This window comes from Carcharhinus amblyrhynchos, chromosome 22, assembly GCF_965287045.1.
Source record: "Carcharhinus amblyrhynchos chromosome 22, sCarAmb.v2.hapA, whole genome shotgun sequence".
Lineage (NCBI taxonomy): Eukaryota > Metazoa > Chordata > Chondrichthyes > Carcharhiniformes > Carcharhinidae > Carcharhinus > Carcharhinus amblyrhynchos.
In genome coordinates, this window is record NC_137345.1 from 32,447,086 (window position 1) to 32,469,337 (window position 22,252).

Below are 22,252 nucleotides of genomic sequence, written 5' to 3' on the forward strand. Positions count from 1 at the left end.
GTTGTAGTTTCAAGTTATACTTCAGAGAATTAAGAATTAAACCTAGGTTAACATAGAATACAGAATTATTACAGTGCAGAAGGAGGCTATTTGGCCTGTTGTACCTGCACCAGCTCTCCAAAGAGGCATCATGACTTTGTGCCATTCTGCTGCCGTTTCCCTCCACATTGTTTCTATTCAATCACCTCATGCCCTCTTGGATGCCACTGAGGATGGAGTGCCACAGTGTCAAAGGTGCCATCTTTTAGCTGAGATATTAAACTGGGTTCCTGTCTGCCCCCTTAGAAAAACATACAAGAACTCATAGCGCTATTTTGAATGACAGCAGAGAGAATTCATCCACTTTCTTGACCAATATTTATCCTTCAGACAACCTCACCAAAACAGATTGCCTGGTCATTATCACATTGCTATTTTGGGGAGCTGATGTATGTCAATTGGCTGCTGTATTCCCTACATTACAGCAGAGAATACACTTCACACATGCTCCATTAGTTGTAACGTGATTTGGGACATTCAGAAATTGAGACTAGCATTCTATATAATAGGTTCTTTCTGCAAAATAAGTTGTCTTCCAGGCTTTTTGGGCCAGGGTCTGGTGATCTGCCCGTGCTCCATCAGATAGAACATAAGAACTAGGAGCAGGAGTAGGCCATCTGGCCCTTCGAGCCTGTTCCACCATTCAGTAAGATCATGGCTGATCTTTTCATGGACTCAGCCCCACTTACCCACCTGCTCATCATAATCCTTAATTCCTTTACTATTCAAAAATTTACCTATTCTTGCTTTAAAAATATTCAGTGAAGTAGCCTCTATTCACTGAGCAGAGAATTCCACAGATTCACCCTTTGTGTGAAGAAGTTCCTCCTCAACTTAGCCCTAAATCTGTCTTCCTTTTATTTTGAGGCCATGCTCCCTAGCTCTAGTTTCACCCACCAGTGGAAACAACTTCCCTGCTTCTATCTTATCTATTCCCTTCATATTCATATATGTTTCTATAAGCTCTCCCCTCATTCTTCTGAATTCCAATGAGTATAGCCCCAGTCTACTCAGACTCTCCTCATTAGCCAACCCTCTTAACTCCGGAATCAACCTGGTGAATCTCCTCTGCATCCCCTCCAGTGTCAGTATATCCTTTCTCAAGTAAGGAGACCAAAACTGTACACAGTATTCCAGGTGTAGCCTCATCGGCACCTTATACAGCTGCAACATAGCCTCACTGTTTTTAAACTCCATCCCTCTTGAAATGAAGGACAAAATTCCATTTGCCTTCTTAATTACCTGCTGCACCTACAAACTAACTCCTTGTGATTCTTGCACAAGGACACTCAGGTCCCTCTGCACAGCAACATGCTGCAATTTTTTACCATTTAAATAATAGTCCATTTTGCTGTTATTCCTACCAAAATGGATGACCTCACATTTGCCAACATTGTACACCATCTGCCAGACCCGCGCCCATTCACTTAGATTGTTTATATCCCTTTTAGACTTTCAGCGTCCTCTGCACACTTTGCTCTGCCACTCATCTTAGTGTCATCTGCGAATTTTGACACACTACACTTGTTCCCCAAATTCAAATCATCTATGTAAACCGTAAGCAATTGCGATCTCAACACTGATCCCTGAGACACACCACTGGTCATTGATTGATCGCCAACCAGAAAAACATCCATTTACCTTTCTTTCTGTTTTCTTTCTTTGCTTTCTGTTAGTTAACCAATCCTCTATCCATGCTAATATATTACCCGTAACACAGTGCAACTTTATCTTATGCAGCAGTCTTTGGTGTGGTACCTCCTCAAATGCCTTCTGGAGATCCAGATACACCACATCCACGGGTTCCCCATTGTCCAAAGAATTCCACCAAATTAATCAAACATGACTGGCCCTTCATGAACCCTTGCTGCATCTTACCAATGGGACAATTTATATCTAGGTGTCTTGCTATTTCTGCCTTTGATGATAGATGCAAGTATTTCCCTAAGACAGAAATTAAGCTATAGCTACCTGCTTTTTGTCTACCTCCTTTTTTAAACAGTGGTGTCACATTTGCTGTTTTCCAATCTGCAGGAATCACCCCAGAGTCCAGTGAATTTTGGTAAATTATCACTAGTGCGTTTGCTATTTCCCCTCCCATCTCTTTTAGTACCCTGGGATGCATTTCATCGGCACCAGGAGACTCTACCTTAGCCCCATTAGCTTGCCCAACACTACCTCTTTCGTGATAATGATAGTTTCTAGGTACTCACCACCCATAGACTTGCTGTCATCAATTTTTGGCATTTTTTTTATGTCTTTCACTGTGAAGACCAACACAAAATACGTCTTCAATGCTTCAGCCATTTTCTCATTTCCAGTTATTACACCCCCCTTCTGATCCTCTAAAGGACCAATGTTTACTTTAGCCACTCTTCATCGTTTTATAAATTTGTAGAAACTTTTGCTACCTATTTTTATATTCTGAGCTAGTTTACTCTCATAATCCACCTTACTTTTCTTTATAGCTTTTTTCGTGGCTTTCTGGTGACCTTTAAAGAATTCCCAATCCTCTAGGTTCCCACTAATCTTTGCCCCTTTGGATGCATTTTCTTTCAGTTTGAAACCTTCCTTTATTTCCTTAGATATCCATGGCTGATTATCTTTTTCTACAGTCCTTCCTTATAGAACCATAGAAAATTACAGCTTAGAAACAGGCCTTTTGGCCCTTCTTGTCTGTGCCGAACGATTTTTTTGCCTAGTCCCACTGACCTGCATTTGACTGCACCTGCACTTGTCACTGGTATATACTCTTGATGAGCACTGTGAAAGATTGTTTTGAAAGTCTTCCTCTGTTCTTCAATTGTCCCACCATAAAGCTTTTGCTCCCAGTCTACCTTAGCCAATGCTTCCCTCATCCCATTGTAGTCTACTTTGTTTAAGCACAAGACACTGGTATTGGATTTTACCTTCTCACGCTCCACTTGCATTTTAAATTGAACCATACTGTGATTGCTTCTTCCAAGAGGATCCCTAATTGTAAGATCATTAATTATTCCTGTCTCATTACACAGGACCAGATCTAGGATAGCTTGCTCCCTCGTAGGTTGCATTCCATACTATTCAAGGAAGTTATCACGGATACATTCAATGAACTCCTCCTCAAGGCTGCCTTGACCCACCTGGTTTGACCAATTGATATGTAGATTAAAATCCCCCATGATAATTGGTGTACCATTTTTACGTGCATCAGTTATTTGTTCATTTCTCACCCCACCATGATGATATTATTTGGTGGCCTAAAGGCTATACCTATCAGTAACTTTTTCTCCTTACTATTTCTAATTTCCACTCAAATGGATTCAACCTTTTTTTCCATAGAACCTATACCATCTCTCACTACCACCCTGATGTCATCCTTAAATATCAGAGCCACACTACCCCCCTTACCTTCCTGTCTATCCCTCCGAATAGTCTGATACCCATGGATACTTAAATGCCAGTCGTGACCATCCTGCAACCATGTCTCTGTAATGGCCACCAAATCATACTCATTCACAATGATTTGTGCCATCAACTCATTTACCTTTTGTTTTGAATGCTATGAGCATTCAGATGAAGTGCCCTTCTGTACCTTCTTTTTAATTCTAACACTTCCATCAGTAACATCTTCTGAGTTCTCCTTCCTTTTAACTTTTTTTCCTGATTTTTGATGTAGTTCTCCCCACACTTCCCCACATTTCCTTGCTCCCTCCATCTCGGACTCCTTAGATATGTCCCCCTGGTATATTAGGGAGGTGAGCAGAAAAATATTTTAAAAAGGGAAAAATATAATTTGCATAATTTTAGGTAGTAAAATGAACAGAAGGCTAAAATATGAAGCATTGGACTTTACAGGGTGCCATGGTACCCACCCCTCCATCCCCAGGTAAAATGTAGTTGGGAGCTCACCCAAGGGATGAATGTGTGTCCGGCTGTAATTTATTGGTCAATTGGCCATTAATAGACTGGAAAAGAGATTTCCAACTTTGGCAACAGGAAGCCCTGCCTCAGAGAGCTGACAGCCAATTTGAGAGCAAGAAACACTGTGATCCCAGCAGTGTTGGGTGGGAGTAATGGCCACCACTGCGCCTACAGACAGGCCCCCGTAAAAATTATTGTTGCAGCTAGCCATCAAGGTAAGTGGGGGAGATTTTGCCAGGGTTAGGCTGGGGAATGGGGAGTCAGGTTTGAGAGGCTGTGGGTGGGGGAATAGAGGAGGAAATGTGATCTTGGGAGAAGGGCTTCTGATGGTCACAGTGAACCCACAAATGAAGTCTCGGTACAAGACACCCACCTGTGCCCTTAAAGGTATATTGGGAATCCCACATGGCTTAGACTTGCCTTTCCCCACTGGCCTCACTCCCTGTCCCAATCCAAACAGATTAGCTAGTGACAAGAGTGGGATGAGGGCACTTAAGGGTCTTGTTGGTCCAAAGATAGGTAAGCAGGTCACACAACACCTCCATCTAGCACCACCGCAGCCCCCTCCCTCCACACACACACACACACACACACACACACACACACACACACACACACACACACACACACACACACACACACACACACACACACTCCCCCACATTCAAAACTGCTGGCAGGATATGTAAACTCTAGTCTGAAGAGTTGAATGGTGATTATTGCCTTTTACAGATGAGGGGAGTACTTTGTTTTTTGAACATTGCTTTGAACTTCAAACTCGGTAAGTTTTAGATACCTAAATTTCTTTAAAATGAAACATTTCCACATGTGCTTCAAGCAAACCTCCGCATTCCAATTTGAAGCATTAGGATAAAATATTTTAAAAAGAGTAGGATTTTCTGAATGAGATATTAATTTCCTAAAGCATACTTTGGGAGGTCTGAAGGTTGTGAAAGTCATACAGATACTTGTCTTACTGTGTCAACTTTTCTATGCAGTACATCTTTCAGACAGATTTGTGTTTTTAAGAAATGACGTGGAATAATTTTGATTGCATGAAATTCCATTTGAGTAAAATAGAAACGATATATATCATACGTACAACAGGACTAAATTGCTCCTTAGTGTCAGTGTAAATAAGTAGGGTTATGGGGATAGGGTGGGGTTGTGGTCGGTGTAGACTCGATGGGCCAAATGGCCTCCTTCTGCACTGTAGGGATTCTGTGATTCTATGACATAGGTTAGCAGGATTTTCACAGTGTCTTCATTGCAGTGTCAATGTAAGCTTACTTGTGACTAACAAATAAATTTTAAAGATGGACAGACAAGTGGCAGATGGAATTCAATACAGAGAAGTGTGTAGCAATGCATTTTGTCAGAAGGTATAGCGAGAGTCATTGCAGAGTTAATGACACAACTCTGAAGAATGTGTCGGAACAGGGAGCCTGGAGGCGCACGTGCATTGATCTTTGAAAATGACAGAACATACAGAGAGAGCTGTTGCCAAAGCTTACAGGATTCTGGGCTTCATAAATTAAGGCATTGTGTTTAAAAGGAAGGAAGTCCAGCTCAGCCTTTTAGAAAACTTTGGTTAGGGTCCAAGTAGACTTTGGTGTCTAATTCTGCTCACCACACTTTTGGAAAGTTGTGTAAGTTCTTGAGAGGGTTCAGGGAAATTTTCCAGGAACGGGAGGTGGATTTAGTTACAAAGTTAGGTTGGAAAGGCTGGTGTTCTTGGAGTAATGATGTGGATATGCCGGCGTTGGACTGGGGTAAACACAGTAAGAAGTCTGACAACACCAGGTTTGAGTCCAACCGATTTATTTGATAGTAAACTCACAAGCTTTCGAGGTTTCCCTCTTCGTCAGGTGAATGGAGAGTCCTGGCCTCAGACAGAGCATATTACAGCACAGACAGTTTACAGATTACTGATTAGAATGTGAATCTTTACACCTAACCTGCTGTTCAAGTCTTAAAGTGGCTGACAATGTGAGTGGAAGGAGCACTGAGCGCAGGTTAAAGAGATGTGTATTGTCTCCAGACAGTACAGCAAGTGAGGTTTTGCAAACCCAGGCAAGTCATGGGAGTTACAGATAGTGCAACATGAACCCAAGATCCCTGCTGAAACTGTCCTCGTGTGCAGAACCTGTCTGGAGACAATACACATCTCTCTAACCTGTGCTCAGTGCTCCTTCCACTCACATTGTCAGCCACTTTAAGACTTGAATAGCAGGTTAGGTGTAAAGATTCGCATTCTAATCAGTAATCTGTAAACTGTCTGTGCTGTTATATGCTCTGTCTGAGGCCAGAACTCACCATCCACCTGACGAAGAGGAAACCTCGAAAGCTTGTGAGTTTACTATCAAATAAATCGGTTGGACTTAAACCTGGTGTTGTCAGACTTCTTACTGTGCTTGGGGTAAAGCAGATTGAGGGAGATTTAATAGAGGTGTGCGCGATTATGTTTAAATAAAGTAGATGGGGAAAAGCTATTTCTGTTAGCTGTTGGGACACTGATTTAAGAATTTGAGCCAAAGATGGAGGGAGGAATGTGAGGAATAACATCTTTCTCGCAACGAGTGTAATGACCTGGAACTTTATATCCATGAGGATGGTGGAAACTGAAGCAATAAATGATGTAAAAAGAAATTGGACAGGCAGATGAGTAAGGTTAAATGGAGCCTGAGGATCAAAAGGGAGGACTCATAACACCTGGTGTAGGAAGCAGAGCTTTCATAAATATCGGATATGAGCTTCAAACCACAAATAAGATGCCTGAGGCCCTGCTTGACCGATTTTGTAGCCTCCATCTTTAGAGAACAATGGGCAGCGTGGCTGCCATATTTATTGGGGGCAATGGACAGCAGGGCGGTGGCCATCTTTATAGGGGGCAATAGGCAACAGGGCGCATGTGCAACCGCCACCTCTATAAGAGGCAATGGGCATTGATTCCACAAGTTAGTTCCTGGCCTCCGGAATCGGTCTCTTTTCCATTAAGGCACAGAAACATTGAATTATTACACTACAGAAAATGAATGGGATGGATAGGATAGAGGTGGAGAGGCTCTTCCCGCTCAGAAAGGACAGTAGGACTGGGGGGCACAGCCTCAAGATAAAGGGGGGGCGGTTTAGAACGGAGTTGAGGAGGAACTTCTTCACTCAAAGGGTGGTGAATCTCTGGAATTCTCTGCCCGTTGAGGTGGTGGAGGCTGCCTCGCTAAATATTTTTAAGACGCGGGTTGATGGGTTTTTGATAAGAGAGGGGATTAAGGGTTATGGGGAGAGGGCGGGAATGTGGAACTGAGACACGACAGATCAGCCATGATCTTATTGAATGGCAGGGCAGGCTCGAGGGGCCAGATGGCCTACTCCTGCTCCTATTTGTTATGTTCTTATGTTCTTATGATGGAAATAGACTTTCAGGACTACAGACATCGAGTAGACTGGCTTGTTCTGTGGAGATCCAGCCTGCACCTGATGAGCTGAATGGCCCCTTGTGTCATAAATGACTCCCAAAGATGTGCAGGTTAGGTGGATTGGCCATGCTAAATTTCCCCTTGGTGTCCGGGGGGCCTAGCTAGTTATGGGGTTGTGGGGATGGGTCCTGGGTGGTCTGTGCAGACTTGATGGGCCAAATGGCCTCCTTCTGCACTGTAGGGATTCTTCTATGAACACTGTGACTTTAAAAATGACTATGACATACCAACAAATCCACTTCTCCCATGTATTGTGTAATAACCCATTCATAAAGAATGTGCTTGTAAGTCCTTTGCACTTATTGTGTGGAGGAAATCTTCCCCCATTATTAGAAAGTTCTTAGTTTACAACTGCTGTTCGCTGTGAGTGTGCGACTTTTATTCTCACAGTTCTAGAATGTCATTGCACCAGATGGCAGTTGTTGAAATGTAAAAGGCTGCAAATGTTTGAATTCATATTTTCACATAATCACCCTTATCAAGAAACAAGGCTGATTTGTGTAGCTTTGGGGTGTCTCTAATGGAAAAGTTCTATGGATTTCGATAAATAAAAGTGAATGCATTTTTGACCTCCGAGGGTACACGCTCATTACCCATTCTATACTTAAATATCCATGGTAATGTTACTCACTTAAATCAATCGTAGTGTTGAACTGAAACAGCTATGATGCAAAAACATCCACTGACCCATTACAACGTTTTATAATCGATTGAGGCAAAAATCCAGAAATGATCTTGCGTGTAAAATTGAGCAGATTTTTTGGCTGTGTTCTGCTTGCAGCTGGGAAAACTGAAAGCAGCTGACAATACAGGGAACATGTTTCTGATTCAGTTTAAGCTTAATGGATAATTCTAACATTAGGCAACTAGAAAATTGTGTTCGCATTGGCCTGCACATGAGATCTTATTTCAGATGTAGGAATACAAAGTATGTTGAGAACAATATGACTTTCACTTAGATTTGCCGTCTCTACAGATTTTGTGTAAGTACTTGTGAATAATAATTTCCTGACAATGATTGCTGTTGTTTAGCAAATGATTATTCATGAGCGCAAGCAATGTTCACCAAAGAGAAAAAAATGTCAGATTTGAAATACACTAGAGTGAGAACAAGAGAAATGAAATTGTTTTCACAATCTGGGAATAACAGGCTCATTTTCAACTCGTGATGAGCTTGTGTGGTTGAAGTACTCTGCAAAATCTCCTCAAATATCCTGAATTATGCACTATGCTATTTATATGACATCCTCCTGCACCAAGGTTTCTTCTTGAGAAAGCAGATGACACACACAATTTGCTTGTAACAGGATGTATAATATTTCTGGAGCACAAGGTGAGCAATTTTCTCATACATTAGCACATTCCAATACATCGTCACACATCACTAAAAGGACAATATTGATTTGGATGTACTGACCTCTATTGTTAAAAGTATTCTAATACAGTGGTGATCATCAGCAATCCTTTCTTTATGTTTTGTCCAATGTTGCATTACTGTCACAGATATTTTCATAGTATTTAGTGCTATTCTCGTGGTAGGTGATCTTATAGTGTTATGGGTCGCGCCCCTACCTCTGGGCCAGAAACTCTGTGTTCGAGTCCCACCCTAGGACTTGCTGGCCATGGAAGGTGCGTTCATGGCATGGCCAAACAGGTTAATTCTGAATCTGTAAATTCTTCCAATAAGACTATGATAGACAGTTTGGGAGAATCTCTTGGTCAGTCATGCTTGGTGTGGAGTAGCACTCCTGAAGCTATAGCTTCTGGTGACAGTGTCCTATTCCTGAAAAAAACTAGTGCTGGAAACGAACATAAACACATGTTTTTGTCTGCTTCATGAGTCACCAGAAATGGGAGGGAAAAGAAGATTTTTCATGCCAACATAAAAGCTTTTACAGAAAAGTCCAAAGTTGTAACTTGTTTCACTAAAAGGAGTTGACCCAAACAACTGGGGAAAAGATGGATTATTCTGAATTAAGAGCTTTCAAGTACATTTTTTTATATGCTGACAATATAATGTAGGGATTGATTGAAACTAAGGTCCTCATTCCAATAATATAATCATAGTGCGCTTTCAGCATTGCAGTGCCAGAAACATATTGAGCAGTTAGAACAAATAGCAAAAAATATAATGAAGTATCACAAATAAAGAATGGAGAGCTTCAGTATATTTTACTTTGATTTTATTGGATACCAAACCCTTGAGCTCAGGTGGTGTGATCACTTAAAGGTCGTGACCTTGTGATGCTTTAACATGAGTTGAAATCCCAGCTCAAGGCAGATGGCAAGACCCAGCTGGACTTCAATTCCGTGATTTTAGTTGTTAAGGTAACAGTTTTTCTTGTCGATATTTTTTATCAGAACACACTGAGCTGTTACTTAAGATTCACTGTAATGATGTTAACTTGCCAGCTTATCCCTTGCGAACCCTGAATTGGTGAATTCTGGAGGCAACGTTGCTAATATTTGCTTTCTATTTGCTCGCTGCAGACTACAGCACAATTATAATAAGCTGCATGAGTGAAGAAAGAACCATTTAGAGTGATGGCAATGATGTTAAACAAACAACAGCTCCCTATCATCAGTATAGGAAATCTCCTGACAAGTGTTTTTAATGGTTCATAGAGACATTCTAATCCAGTTATACTGAAATTCATAAAGTACTATGGAAGGTAGATCTTTGCAATGAGATTTTAAATTTGATGACAGAATAACCTTGACACTCAAGCTTTGATGTCTGTATGTGTCATAAATATCCTGATTACTACATTGAATATGGCATATGGCAAAGAAGAGAGGAAATAATTATTGAATATAAATCTACATCTTAAATAATTTTATTTATATTCTTAAAGAATTGGAGATCCTTATAACTGGGCTTTGGAGGCTATTGTCTTTCCACCTTTTAGTCTGAATTATGGAACAACAGTTAACTGTAAGTACATAGTGGAGCAGTACAATATTCCTTTTGACAAATTCAGATGATAGATTACAGGCAAACCTGTGCATCCGCTGTCAATGTGAATGGAGATTTGAATTATATAATAATGAAATGCAGTGTAGCAGTTTTGGCATGATTCTATGCTCGGCGCTTGTATTTAACGCTGCCCAAAAGGTTGGGCTGCTTTTCCCCAAGGGAGAACAAGTGATCTCGATGTTTGCCTAACAGAATAACTACAATATAGGATTTCGCAACAATTGCCAACCAGCTGAAGTGAGGGTGCTCTATTCAATTTAAGCTGATTTTTTAAAAAATCACATTTAAGGAATGAGGGCAACTCTTGCTAGGCCAGCATTTATTGCCTATCCCTAATTGCCCTTGAGCAACTGATGGTGAGCTGCCTTCTTGAACCACTGCAGTCCCTTGAATTGTAGGTACACCCGCAGTGCTGTTAGGCAGGGAGTTCTGGAATTTTGACCCAGGGATAGTGAATATCAGTTGCATATTATGTTTGTGTTAGTAAATCTGTAAGATGAGAGAGAGTCTACAGCCTATAGCCTAACTCACACCAAGTCCTGTTCATTCATTGCCTTTGCACTCACTAACCTGCCTTTGCATCTGTTCCACCGACACGTTGAATTTAAATTATTCATCTTGTTTTCAGATCTCTTAATTATCCTTACTTCTTTATATCTTTGTAATTATCTTCAGCCCCAAGCCCTCCAAGAACTCTCTGTTCCTCCAGTTCTCACATTTGTGTGTTTCTAACTTCCCTCACCCCATCAATAGTGGCAGTGCCTTCAGCAGTTGAGGCCCCAAGCTCTGGAAATCCCTCTTAAACGTCTCCACCTCTGCTCCTTAAAAATTATCTCTTTGCCCATGACTGTCCTCATTTTTCCTTCTTTGGCTTTGTGTCGATTTTTGTCTGAATGTGCTCCCCTAAAGCATCTTGGGCCATTTACTATGTTAATAGTCCTATATAAATTCAAGTTGCAATTGTTTGTAGATTATGGCCTGAATTCTGTGGCTGCATGCGAAGACAGAGAATTTGGTGATCAGCAAGAGAATCTTGCTGGCTTGAGAGGCTGGAAAATTCTGGCCTATAACTTACACACAGTCAACCAACTGTTTGTTAACCAGTTCTGCTGGAGGTTTAAGATAACCAGGTGTCAATTTCCCACAATGTCAGTGAAGAGCATGGCCCAAATGGACATTTTATGCAGCTTGCCCACTTTAGGCTCAGACACAGTGGCACTCTGCAAAGGATCCTGGGAAAGAGGTGTAAAGTGAAAAGGTCGGTGGCAAACTTGGGTTAATAGTGGCTCACACTATTTTTGTGGAACTGAAGGGGTCCTTTGAAGGACTGTTGGTTAGGCTACTTGATGCCAGGATGTATGAGTGGACTGTACATGGTACACACTTGATTCTTATTACAATAATGGCCCCACTGCCTGATGCGAGAGGTTGTTTCAGCAGAGATTGTAATATACATTTTTTTGTTCATTCGTGGAACATAAGTGTTGCTGGGTAGCCAGCACCGATTGCCCATTCTTAGTTGCCCTTGAGAAGGTGGTGGTGGGCTGCCACCTTGAAATACTGTACACCATGTGCTGTGGTTTGACCCACAATGTCATTAGGGAGGGAATTCCAGGATTTTGACTAGGTGACTATGAAGGAACAGTGATGTATTTCCAAGTCAGGATGGTGAGTGGCTTGGAGGGGAATTTGCGTGTGGTGGTGTTCCCTGTATCTGCTGCCCTTGTCCTTCTAGATGGGTTTGGAAGGTGCTGTCTAAGGCTCTTTGGTGAATTGCTGTGGTGCATTTTGTAGTTAGTACACACCACTGCTATTAAGCATTGGTGTTAGAGGGAGTGGATCTTTGTGGATGTGTCAATCAAGCAGACTGCTTTGTCCTGGATGGTGCAAATGTAAAGAAGTTGCTCTTCAGACAATTGAAGTGTACATTTGTTGATCCTGTCCTCCCATCAGGGAGCAATGCTTGAGGGGAAAATAGATTGGAAGTAGCTTGAATAAAGTGAACTCCAACACTGCAGCACAAATCATTCAACCTATATTCCCTTTAAGAATGTATCTTATGACCTGGATACTGATGTTCAACAGTTTTATAAAATTGAACTCAGCGGGACAGGTGCAGCGGGGGGCTTGAGAAAGCTTGTAGAGACTTCCTTCAAGCAATAACTAAATAGAGTTTATTAGAAGGCAGATTACATGGAGGATCCAGTAAATCCTGATACTGGGACATCTGGATCATTGCTCTTTGGGCAAAGCACAGGATTTGTAGCTAGATAAAATAAACTTGTTCAGTGATCCAAGGCCAGCTTCTTTGCATATTACTAAGGCTTGTTGCGGCATAATCCTTGATTTAATCTGGTGTCAGCAGAAAGGGTGGCACGGTCGTGGTTAGCACTGCTGCTTCACCGCTCCAAGGACCTGGGTTTGATTCCTGGCTTGGGTCACTGTCTTTGTAAAGTTTGCATGCTCTCCTCATGTCTGTGTGGGTTTCCTCCCACAGTCCAAAGATGTGTGGGTTAGGTTGATTGGCCATGCTAAAAATTGCCCTTTAATGTCCTGAGGTGCGTAGGTTAAAGGGATTAGTCGGTAAAATATGTAGGAATTTGGGGGTAGGGCCTGGGATTGTGGTCGGTGTGGACCAAATAATCTCTTTCTGTACTGTAGGGTTTCTATGATTTGGTTTCTATAATTTTTCTGGTTCTGAACAGGTTGCCCAGAGGCTGTGCTGCTAAAAATGTCAAGCAAGATTTGAACAACCGATGATATTCCACCAGGCTACAGGAATTCTTGTTGCATGCTACTGAATTCCCAACAAAGATCGCAAATCCAAATTTCATGACACAAGTTACGAAACTGGGTTCAATAGACCTGACCATTTGTATGGGTTAGCACTGGAAACAATGGGCTGGGTTTCATAAATTACCAATGGGCAGGAAAGCAGGTAGGTGGAGCCACAAAATAGGATGCTGTGCCAACTTGCTTAAGTGGTGGCAGGTGGACTGACCAATCGAGGTTCTTAATTGGACAGTTAATGCCCAGTTAAGGGTCTCTTCCTACTGCTGCTCAGGTAAAATGGGCAGGTTTGTCCCTTCCAGAAGGAGAAAACAGTAAAAATTAGGCAATAAGAGTACTGGTCCGAATTGGTTTTGTACACCTTAAAATGCAACACCAGTGAAATCTGGAAAATAAGAATACTGGTCTGAACAGGTTTTTCATTGATCAGTGAAAGGTGGGGTGGGGGGAGGGCCTCCTTTCCAGGTTTGTGGTGCCAATTGGAGACCCACTGATATCAGTTTTCCCTCCCTATATCCTACCCTCCACCCTGCCCAAAGTTCCCCCAACATATGTGGGCCTTCTCTGATTTCGGAGGCATCCAGAGTTGCTCTACCAACCAGACCTCCTAAAATACTAGTAGTGGCCACCGTTCCCGGCGGTGTTACTGGTACTGCAGATCTATGTGGTGGGACTTCATCCTGAAGAGTAATGAAAGCCTCACTCCAAAATAATTAAAGGCACGTCAGCTAAAAAATTAAAGCAGGACAAGTCGGCCAAGTGGGGTAGGGCTCACCAGTGATGTTTATGCTGGTGGGGGTGTGGAGGAGAGGAGGAGGAGGAGAGATCCTGTCCTCAACATATAATCCAACAATAATGGAAGTTTTCAGATTGTCAGGAAAACTCAACTGATTCATCAGTACTTTTCAGGAAAGGGAATCTGTGACCTTTACCTAGTCTGGCTTGTATGTGTCTGGTCTGAGATCTCATACTAAATGACTGAAGAGCAGCTTCTTCCCTGCTGCCATCAGACTTTTGAATGGACCTACCTTACACGAAGCTGATCTTTCTCTACTCCCTATCTGTAACCACAGCATTATATTCTTCACCCTCTCCTTTCCTTCTCCCCTATGTACTCTATAAACGGTATTTATGTCTGTAAAGCATGCAAGAAACCTCACTTTTCATTGTATCGCAAAACATGTGACAATAAATCAAATCATTGTTGAAAAAACATACAGAAACATGAAAATAGATGCAGGAGTAGGACATTTGGCCCTTTGAGCCTGCACCACCATTCAATATGATCATGGTTGATCACGCACTTTCAGTCTCCCACTCTGCTCTCTCTCTCCATACCCCTTGATGCCTTTAGCCACAAGGGCCACATCCAGCTCCCTCTTGAACATATGTAATGAACTGGCCCCAACAGCTTTCAGTGGTCAAGAATTCCACAGGTTTTCAACTCTGAGTGAAGAAGTTCTTTCTCACCTTCGTCCTGAATGGCTTACCCTTATTCTTAGACTGTGACACCAGATACAGAAGATTGACTCAATGTCTATTTAAGTGGCTTAGCAAGAAATTCAGTTGTACTGAACAAATCATTATGAAGAAGTTGGCCTTTTTTAGGATTGGATGATGAATATATTTTGCCAATGTTGCCCCTATTCTGTACACTAAACAGTAGGGCTGAAAAGCTCTGTAGGATAGAGGAGAGAGAAAGATGACCCCTTTGTAAACTTTAGGACCAATCTGAAGAGTAGCGCAGGAGCCGGTTAGATGAACGTAGCAGAAAGAACAAGCACTGTTTTACCATTGACCTGATTCTTGGAGCAGGTGAAGAAGATATTAGCTGGCTTTCCAAAATATTGTTGAATTAATTGTGCTCACACTTAATTGCTTCCTTTAACTATATTACCTTACAATTTCACATTAATTGCACTTCACTGTGAGCTTACAGAAATATTACCAAAGGCGAGTGCAGCTATCACCTTTATCAACTGCAGAGGCATACTGAGGTTTTATTAACACTCTGTAAGGTTGCTATATCAGTGTGCTTTGCCCTGGGTCATGAATGATGGCAAAGAATGAACACTGAGCATTCCTTCCACTATCGCATGCTCGCAAATTCATGTGAAGTGACTAATGGGTGGGTCCCTCTGGTTGACTGACGTTCCTTTCCCCTTCATCTCTTCTAATTCAGTAGCTGATTGTAGAGCATCAGGTTGTAATAACTTCGATACCTAGGTCAAACTAAACTGAATTATTTTTCTGATTTTTTTTTCCTCCATTTATATTGAGTTGATCTTTCTCGACATCCTAACTATGACTTTAAATTGAGTCTGTGTCTTTATATGCCCTGTTTATGAACAGAACTCCCACTCACCTGATGAAAGAGCAGCACTCTGAAAGCTTGTGGCTTGTGCTACCAAATAAACTGTTGGACTTTGGTGTTGAGAGACTTCTTACTGTGCTTACCCTAGTCCAACGCTGGCGTCTCCGCATCATGTCAGTATAGGCAGAGTGACCATCTCCTTTTCTTCTCTAAGAACAGAATACTTTTCACTGCATTTTAATACATGTGACCATAATAAATTAAATCAATTCAGAATCATAGAGTGGTAGAGTATAGAAGGAGGCCATTTGGCCCATTGAGACTGGCTGTTTCAAAAAGCTACGCCGTTAGCACCATTGCCTGTTTCTCCCCATGTAAATGTTTTCTACTTCAGATTTGCGAGAATTTCCCTTTGAAAAAGCTGCCATAGAATCTGTATCCACCATTGTATCAGGCAGTGCATTTTAAATCCCTCAAATGGCAATGTTTTTCTCATGTCAGCTTTGTTCTTTCCTTAAAACTGTTCCCTTGGCTATTAACCCTACAACTTTGGATGCACACAGATTCTCTTTACTTACTCTGCCTAAACCACGACCTTAAAAACCTCCATCAAATCTGCTCGAAGGAGAAAAAATCCCAGCCTCTCCAGCCTAAGTAACTGTTAATCCCTCATACCCGGAATCACTCTAATTAGTCTCTCTTGTACCATGCCAAAGCTTTCACATTCTTCCCAAAGTGTGATGCCCAGAATTAATCAGTGTACATTAAGCCAAAGAACCATTCTGTATAGGTTCAGTATGACTTCCTGTTTTTTTTTCACTCTGTGCCACCATTTACAAAGCTCAGGACACCATATGTTTTTTTAATTGGTTGGTTAACTCACTCTGCAAGGATTTGTGCACAAGTTGTAGGGCCTGATATTTTAAACAGCCATGGAAATAGAGGGGCCTGCAGTTCCTGTTGCAGGCCAGGGGCATGTTTCCATCTCCAGGCTGTTTTGGAATATGTGGCAGGATGCCAATGAGGAGTCTTTGATGGCCTAAGAAGGCCAGTTTACTAATTGCCAGTTGGAATTTGCCCAGACCCCCTGCTGAGCTGAAACATGCCCCAGGATGGGAGTGTCCTCCTACTGACAGACCAGTGCTCTATGTACCACTTCCCTACATCTTTCCTTTAAATGACTTTTAGGTCGGAGGTAAGGGAATTTGTGGGAAACGCAGCTCCCCTTTATATCCAGCTGCTAGACTTCAATTGTAATAACAATCCTAATATGTAATATTGTATCCAATACCTTTAGAAAGTCCTTATAGAAAATATTAGCTGCACCGCCCTCTTCTAACATTTCTGTCATCGCATTAAAAGCTCAATCAAGTATATCAGAATTCCTTTATTAAATCCACATTTGTCTGAGTGTCCTTTACTTGTCTTCTGGACTGTTGTACTTAAAATAAAGTCCCACTACCAACCTTAAGCTGACTGGTTTGTCACTGGCAGATTTATCCTCATTTCGGAATAAAAGTGTAACATTCACAATTTCCCAGTCCTCTGGTACCACCCAATATGTAGGGAGGATAGAGAATCAGCAGATAGAGAAGGTTGGTCAATAGAATTCCAATAGATGCCATCTGGCAGCGAACAACAACAGTCCAGTCACCTAATGTCAGCAGAAGGCATGTAGGATGCAGCATTAATGAGACATGGATGGCTGTAATTGTGAAACACAAGGAGGTAAACAGTGAAATCCTCGGGCCAGCAAACAATTACCAACATTCCTCACTTGAGGGAATAGGAACCGTGATGAGTAACTGGTTCAACCATCCAGCATCAGTTTTATATAGATTGAGACCTGCAATATGGGGAATCTTTCAAGATGGTTTCCAGCTTCAGCCCCCCAGAGTGTGAAGCCTCACCCAGAGGCAGCATAAATCAGCTAATTATGTCCATATTTGCATTATTTTTTGTTAAATTTATTATGGATGGAAAATTGAGCACTGTGCCCAAATATTTGCTCTTCCAGCAACTGGATTCCAAATCCTAGTACATCCTGTGCCATGCAGACTTTAGGGAGCTGATTGATATAAGGGGGTCCAAACATATAGAATTAATGCACAGGTAAAGATCGACTGATCTGTCAAGCCTGCCACGACGACCAAAGCATGATACACTTTATACCTTCACCTTTTTTCCCATTTTCTGCAGCCATGGGTGGGTGGTCTGTATGGGCTGACTTTGTGAGGTCTATAAATTTCTGCATTTGCTGCTCAAAGTTTTGAGTGTTTCATATTGTATTTGAATGCAGAGTTATCTCCTAAAAATTATATGGCAGCATGGTGACACAGTGGCTATTACTGCTGCCTCAGTAAGTAGGCAGCACTACTTTAGAACTTAAATGGAGTTTCAGCAATATCAGTTTTTCCTCCCTTGAGCTTCATGCCATGTTCCAGCCAGAGGCCAGGTTGGTAACAGCCCAAGCTCATTCAACTGCTACAACAAAATTGATGTGGCAGGCAGCCTTAGGCTTTGAGTTTCCCAGCCATCTAGCCTGGAGTGAAGGTCTTGGCATCTTTGGCTACTAGCCTGACTTACTCCCACATTTACAGTGCGTATCTTAATGTGAATATTATAAAAGTATAATCACGAACCATTGTTTAATTTAAATAAATTGTGAATAAAGCAGAAAGCCTGTAATTTTCTATTTGTTGTTAAAATCTACTAGAATTTCCAGAATATTTGATATTTTGAATCTAATAAGTCAGCATTAACAATACTCATTTAAAATTGAACTTGGTGGCACAGTAGTTAGCACTACTGTCTCACAATGCCAGGGTCATTAGTTGGATTCTGGCCTTGGGTGACTATTTGTGTGGAGTTTGCATGTCCTCCCTGTGTCTGCGTGCGATTCCTCTGGATGCTCTGGTTTCCTCACACAGTCCAAAGATGTGCAGGTTAGGTGGATTGGCCATGCTAAATTGTCCCTCAGTGTTGAGATTTGTAGGATAGGGGGATGAGTGGGGTAAATACGTGGGGTATGGGGGATAGCTCAGGGGGTGGGTCTGGATGTGCTGCTCTATTGGAGAGTTGGTGCCAATTTGATGGGCCCAAATAGCCTTCTTCTGCACAATAGGGATTCTAGTCAACTCGTTTTGAGTTGCTGTTTGTCATATCAATTCTGCTCCATTCTTGACTTTAGTGCTGGTTGTTCGCAAGTTTTATTGCAGAAGTGGGGAATATGAAGTTATAGAATACCAGTAATACAGAAGGAGGCCATTTGGCCCATTGAGCCTGCACTGACCACAGTTTTCTCTCGGCTGTATCCCCATAACCCCATGTAGTTACCCTGCTAATCCGCCTGAAACTAAGGGCAATTTTTTTCAGCATGGCCAATCATTGTCGTTTCACTTCCTGCATCTAATGGTGCAGAAGGCGTGTTTTCATCTGTTCCCGTAGCATAGTTTAACTGTAACAGGTCACTAACCATCTCCAGAGGCTTATAGCTTGAGGGGCACCACTCCACACCAGGCGAGGCTGAACAGGAGTCTCTTCCGTTCTTACCACCTGCCATTAGCATGTTGGAAGAATTTTGCAAGTTGTTACTGTTTAGTTTTTGTTTCTATTCATGCATGGGATGTGGGTATCACTGGCTGGGCTAGCATTTATTGTCATCCATGAAGGTAAATAAGAGTCAACCACATTTCTGTGAGTCTGGAGCCACAAATAGGCCAGAATGGGTAAGGACAACAGACAGTCTGTAAAGTAAAGGATATTGGTAAACCAGATGGGTTTTTACATCAATTGGCAAATGGTTTCATGGTCATCATTGGACTTTTGAATCCAGATTTTTTTATTAAATTCTAATTTCACCATCTGCCATGTGGGATTTGAACCTGGGTTTCAAGAGCATTACCCTGGGTCTCTGGTTTGCTAGTCCAGTGACAATACCACTATGCCAGTGCCTCCCATGAACATCCTTCTTTGGCCATCAAGTCCTGGTGTGAGAGTTGATCCTGGAGCTTCTGGCTCAGAGGCAGGCAAAATATCCACTGCACCACAGGAACTCCTCAGGACATGAAGTGGGGGCAGAAAATTTGATCAGCTCTTGTTCACTTTTTAAATTTTTGTTTTCCACTGATACCTCAAAGGAATATATTATTGGCTCTCTTGTATTCACCTGAAATGCATAAGCCAGAAATAAATTTGGGTAATGTTATCAATTAGAAAAGTACAGAACAGCAACCAAATAAATTCATATGCTATTTTCACTTTTTTTCTTTTGATTAAAAGATCCGGAGACACAGAGAAAAAGAACTGTTCAGAATATTGTAGATCTTCGCCAGAATCTTGAAGACACCATGTCCAGCCTGAGGGGATCTCAGATAACGCATAGGTATGCATTAAATTTGTTTAAATAAGTATTGTATCAGAACAAAAGAAAACTGTGTGCGTCTTTGTGTGTGTGTGTGTGCCTGTGTATGTGTACGTGCATCTATGTGTGTCTGTGTGCGCACGCATGTGTGTTCATATCTATTTTTGACTTCCTCACGAAGGTTACAAATTGGTGCTTTATTACAAGTCTCTGGGTAACTATTTGCCGAAGTTTCTTAGCCTAATATGTTTTCTTCAGATATTTCAATCCTGAATCATGCATGATCATATCTTCGATGATTAGAGGCAAAAATACATTTTATTTCCTTCAGCTTTGCAAAAACGCTCACACAACAATGGTGAAATGCTCACTGTTCGTCAAAAACTCCAGTTAGGAAGTAATGAAGCAACTACCCATTTGTCTTCACAATATGCGTGTGTCCAATTGACTTATTGGATGAGGACAAAGCTGCAGTTTTGTCTTGTATACTTGTAATCACCCTTTCGTGTGCGGCTGTGACTGCGATCATAGATTATAGAACATAAAACATTACAGCACAGTACAGGCCCTTCAGCTCTCGATGTTGCCCCAACCTGTGAAAACCAATCTAAAGCCCATCTAACCTACACTATTCCAATATCATCCATATGTTTATCCAATGAACATTTAAGTGCCCTTAATGTTGGCGAGTCCACTACTGCTGCAGGCAGGGCATTCCACGCCCTTACTACTCTCTGAGTAAAGAACCTACTTCTGACATCTGATCTATATCTATCACCCCTCAATTTAAAGCTATGTCCCCTCATGCTAGCCATCACCATCCAAGGAAAAAGGCTCTCTATCTAATCCTCTGATCATCTTGTATGCCTCTATTAAGTCACCTCTTAACCTTCTCTCTAACGAAAACAGCCTTAAGTCCCTCAGCCTTTCCTCATAAGATCTTCCCACCATACCAGGCAACAGCCTGATAAATCTGCTCTGCACCCTTTCTAATGCTTCCACATCCTTCCTATAATGTGGTGACCAGAACTGTACGCAATATTCCAAGTGCAGCCGCACCAAAGTTTTGTACAGCTGCAACATGACCACATGGCTCTGAAACTCAATCCCTCTAATAATAAAAGCTGTACACTGTACACCTTCTTAACAACCTTATCAGCCTGGGTGTCAACTTTCAGGGATCTATGCACATGGACACAGATATCTCTGCTCATCCACGCTACCAAGTATCTTACCATTAGCCCAGTACTCTGTATTCCTGTTACTCCTTCCAAAGTGAATCACCTCACATTTTTCCGCATTAAGCTCCACCTCTCAGCCCAGCTCTGCAGCTTAACTATGTCCCTCTGTAACCTGCAACATCCTTCCGCACTGTCCACAACTCCACCGACTTTAGTGTCATCCGCAAATTTACTAACCCATCCTTCTACGTCCTCATCCAGGTGATTTATAAAAATGGCAAACAGCATGGCCCCAAAACAGATCCTTGCAGTACATCACTAGTAACTGAACTCCAGGATGAACATTTCCCATCAACCACCACTATCTGTCTTCTTCCAGCTAGCCAGTTTCTGATCCAAACCGCTAAATCACCCTCAATCCCATGCCTCCACATTTTCTGCAACAGCCAACCATGGGTAACCTTATCAAACACTTTACTGAAATCTATATACACCACATCAACTTCTTTACCCTCATCCACCTCTTTGATCACCTTCTCAAAGAACTCAATAAGGCTTGTGAGGCACGACCTACCCTTCACAAAATCGTGTTGACTATCCCTAATCAAATTATTCCTTTCTAGATGATTATAAATCCTATCTCTTATAATCCTTTCCAATACTTTGCCCACAGCAGAAGTAAGGCTCACTGGTCTATAATTACCAGGGTTGTTTCTACTCCCCTTCTTGAACAAGGGGACAACATTTACTATCCTCCGGTCTTCTCGCACTATTCCTGTAGACTTTATGGGTGGGATTTTCCACGCAAACTGCCACTTACTTTGTGGAGCTGGAGGGGGCCCACCATTGGCCAGTGGAGGAATCTTCTGGTCCTGACATTGTCAACAGGGTTTACTGTTGAAAGCACCTCCCACCACTGGGAGACCTGGAAAATCCTTCCGGTATGAATTGCCGGAATGTTCTGGCCTGTGTTTTTCCCTGAGCCCAACCAAGGCTGAGATTGTGAAAACTCCCCAGACCTCAAGGCAACGATGGCCACAGACTCTTCCCTTTTTATTGGATTACTAGGTTCACCAGCTAGAAAAGCGGGATTAACTCCACAGAATTGGACAAGAGGTAAGATGTTAACGAATGCACATTACACAATGGCATAAAACCTGCCCTTTCACACATTACAACATGGCTTGTTCTGCTACATCTTACAATAAA

At 42.0% G+C, this 22,252-nt stretch overlaps 1 protein-coding gene across 2 annotated transcripts in view; it reads left to right on the forward strand.

The window, feature by feature from the left end:
- LOC145357045 (neuron navigator 1-like) overlaps positions 1–22,252 on the forward strand; it is a 698,546-nt gene that overhangs the window by 279,981 nt on the left and 396,313 nt on the right. For both annotated transcript variants that reach the window (XM_080210100.1, XM_080210101.1), the window contains one exon: positions 19,781–19,883. In XM_080210100.1, the coding sequence (XP_080066226.1) occupies positions 19,781–19,883 (103 nt within the window). The remainder of the gene's footprint in view (positions 1–19,780; positions 19,884–22,252) is intronic.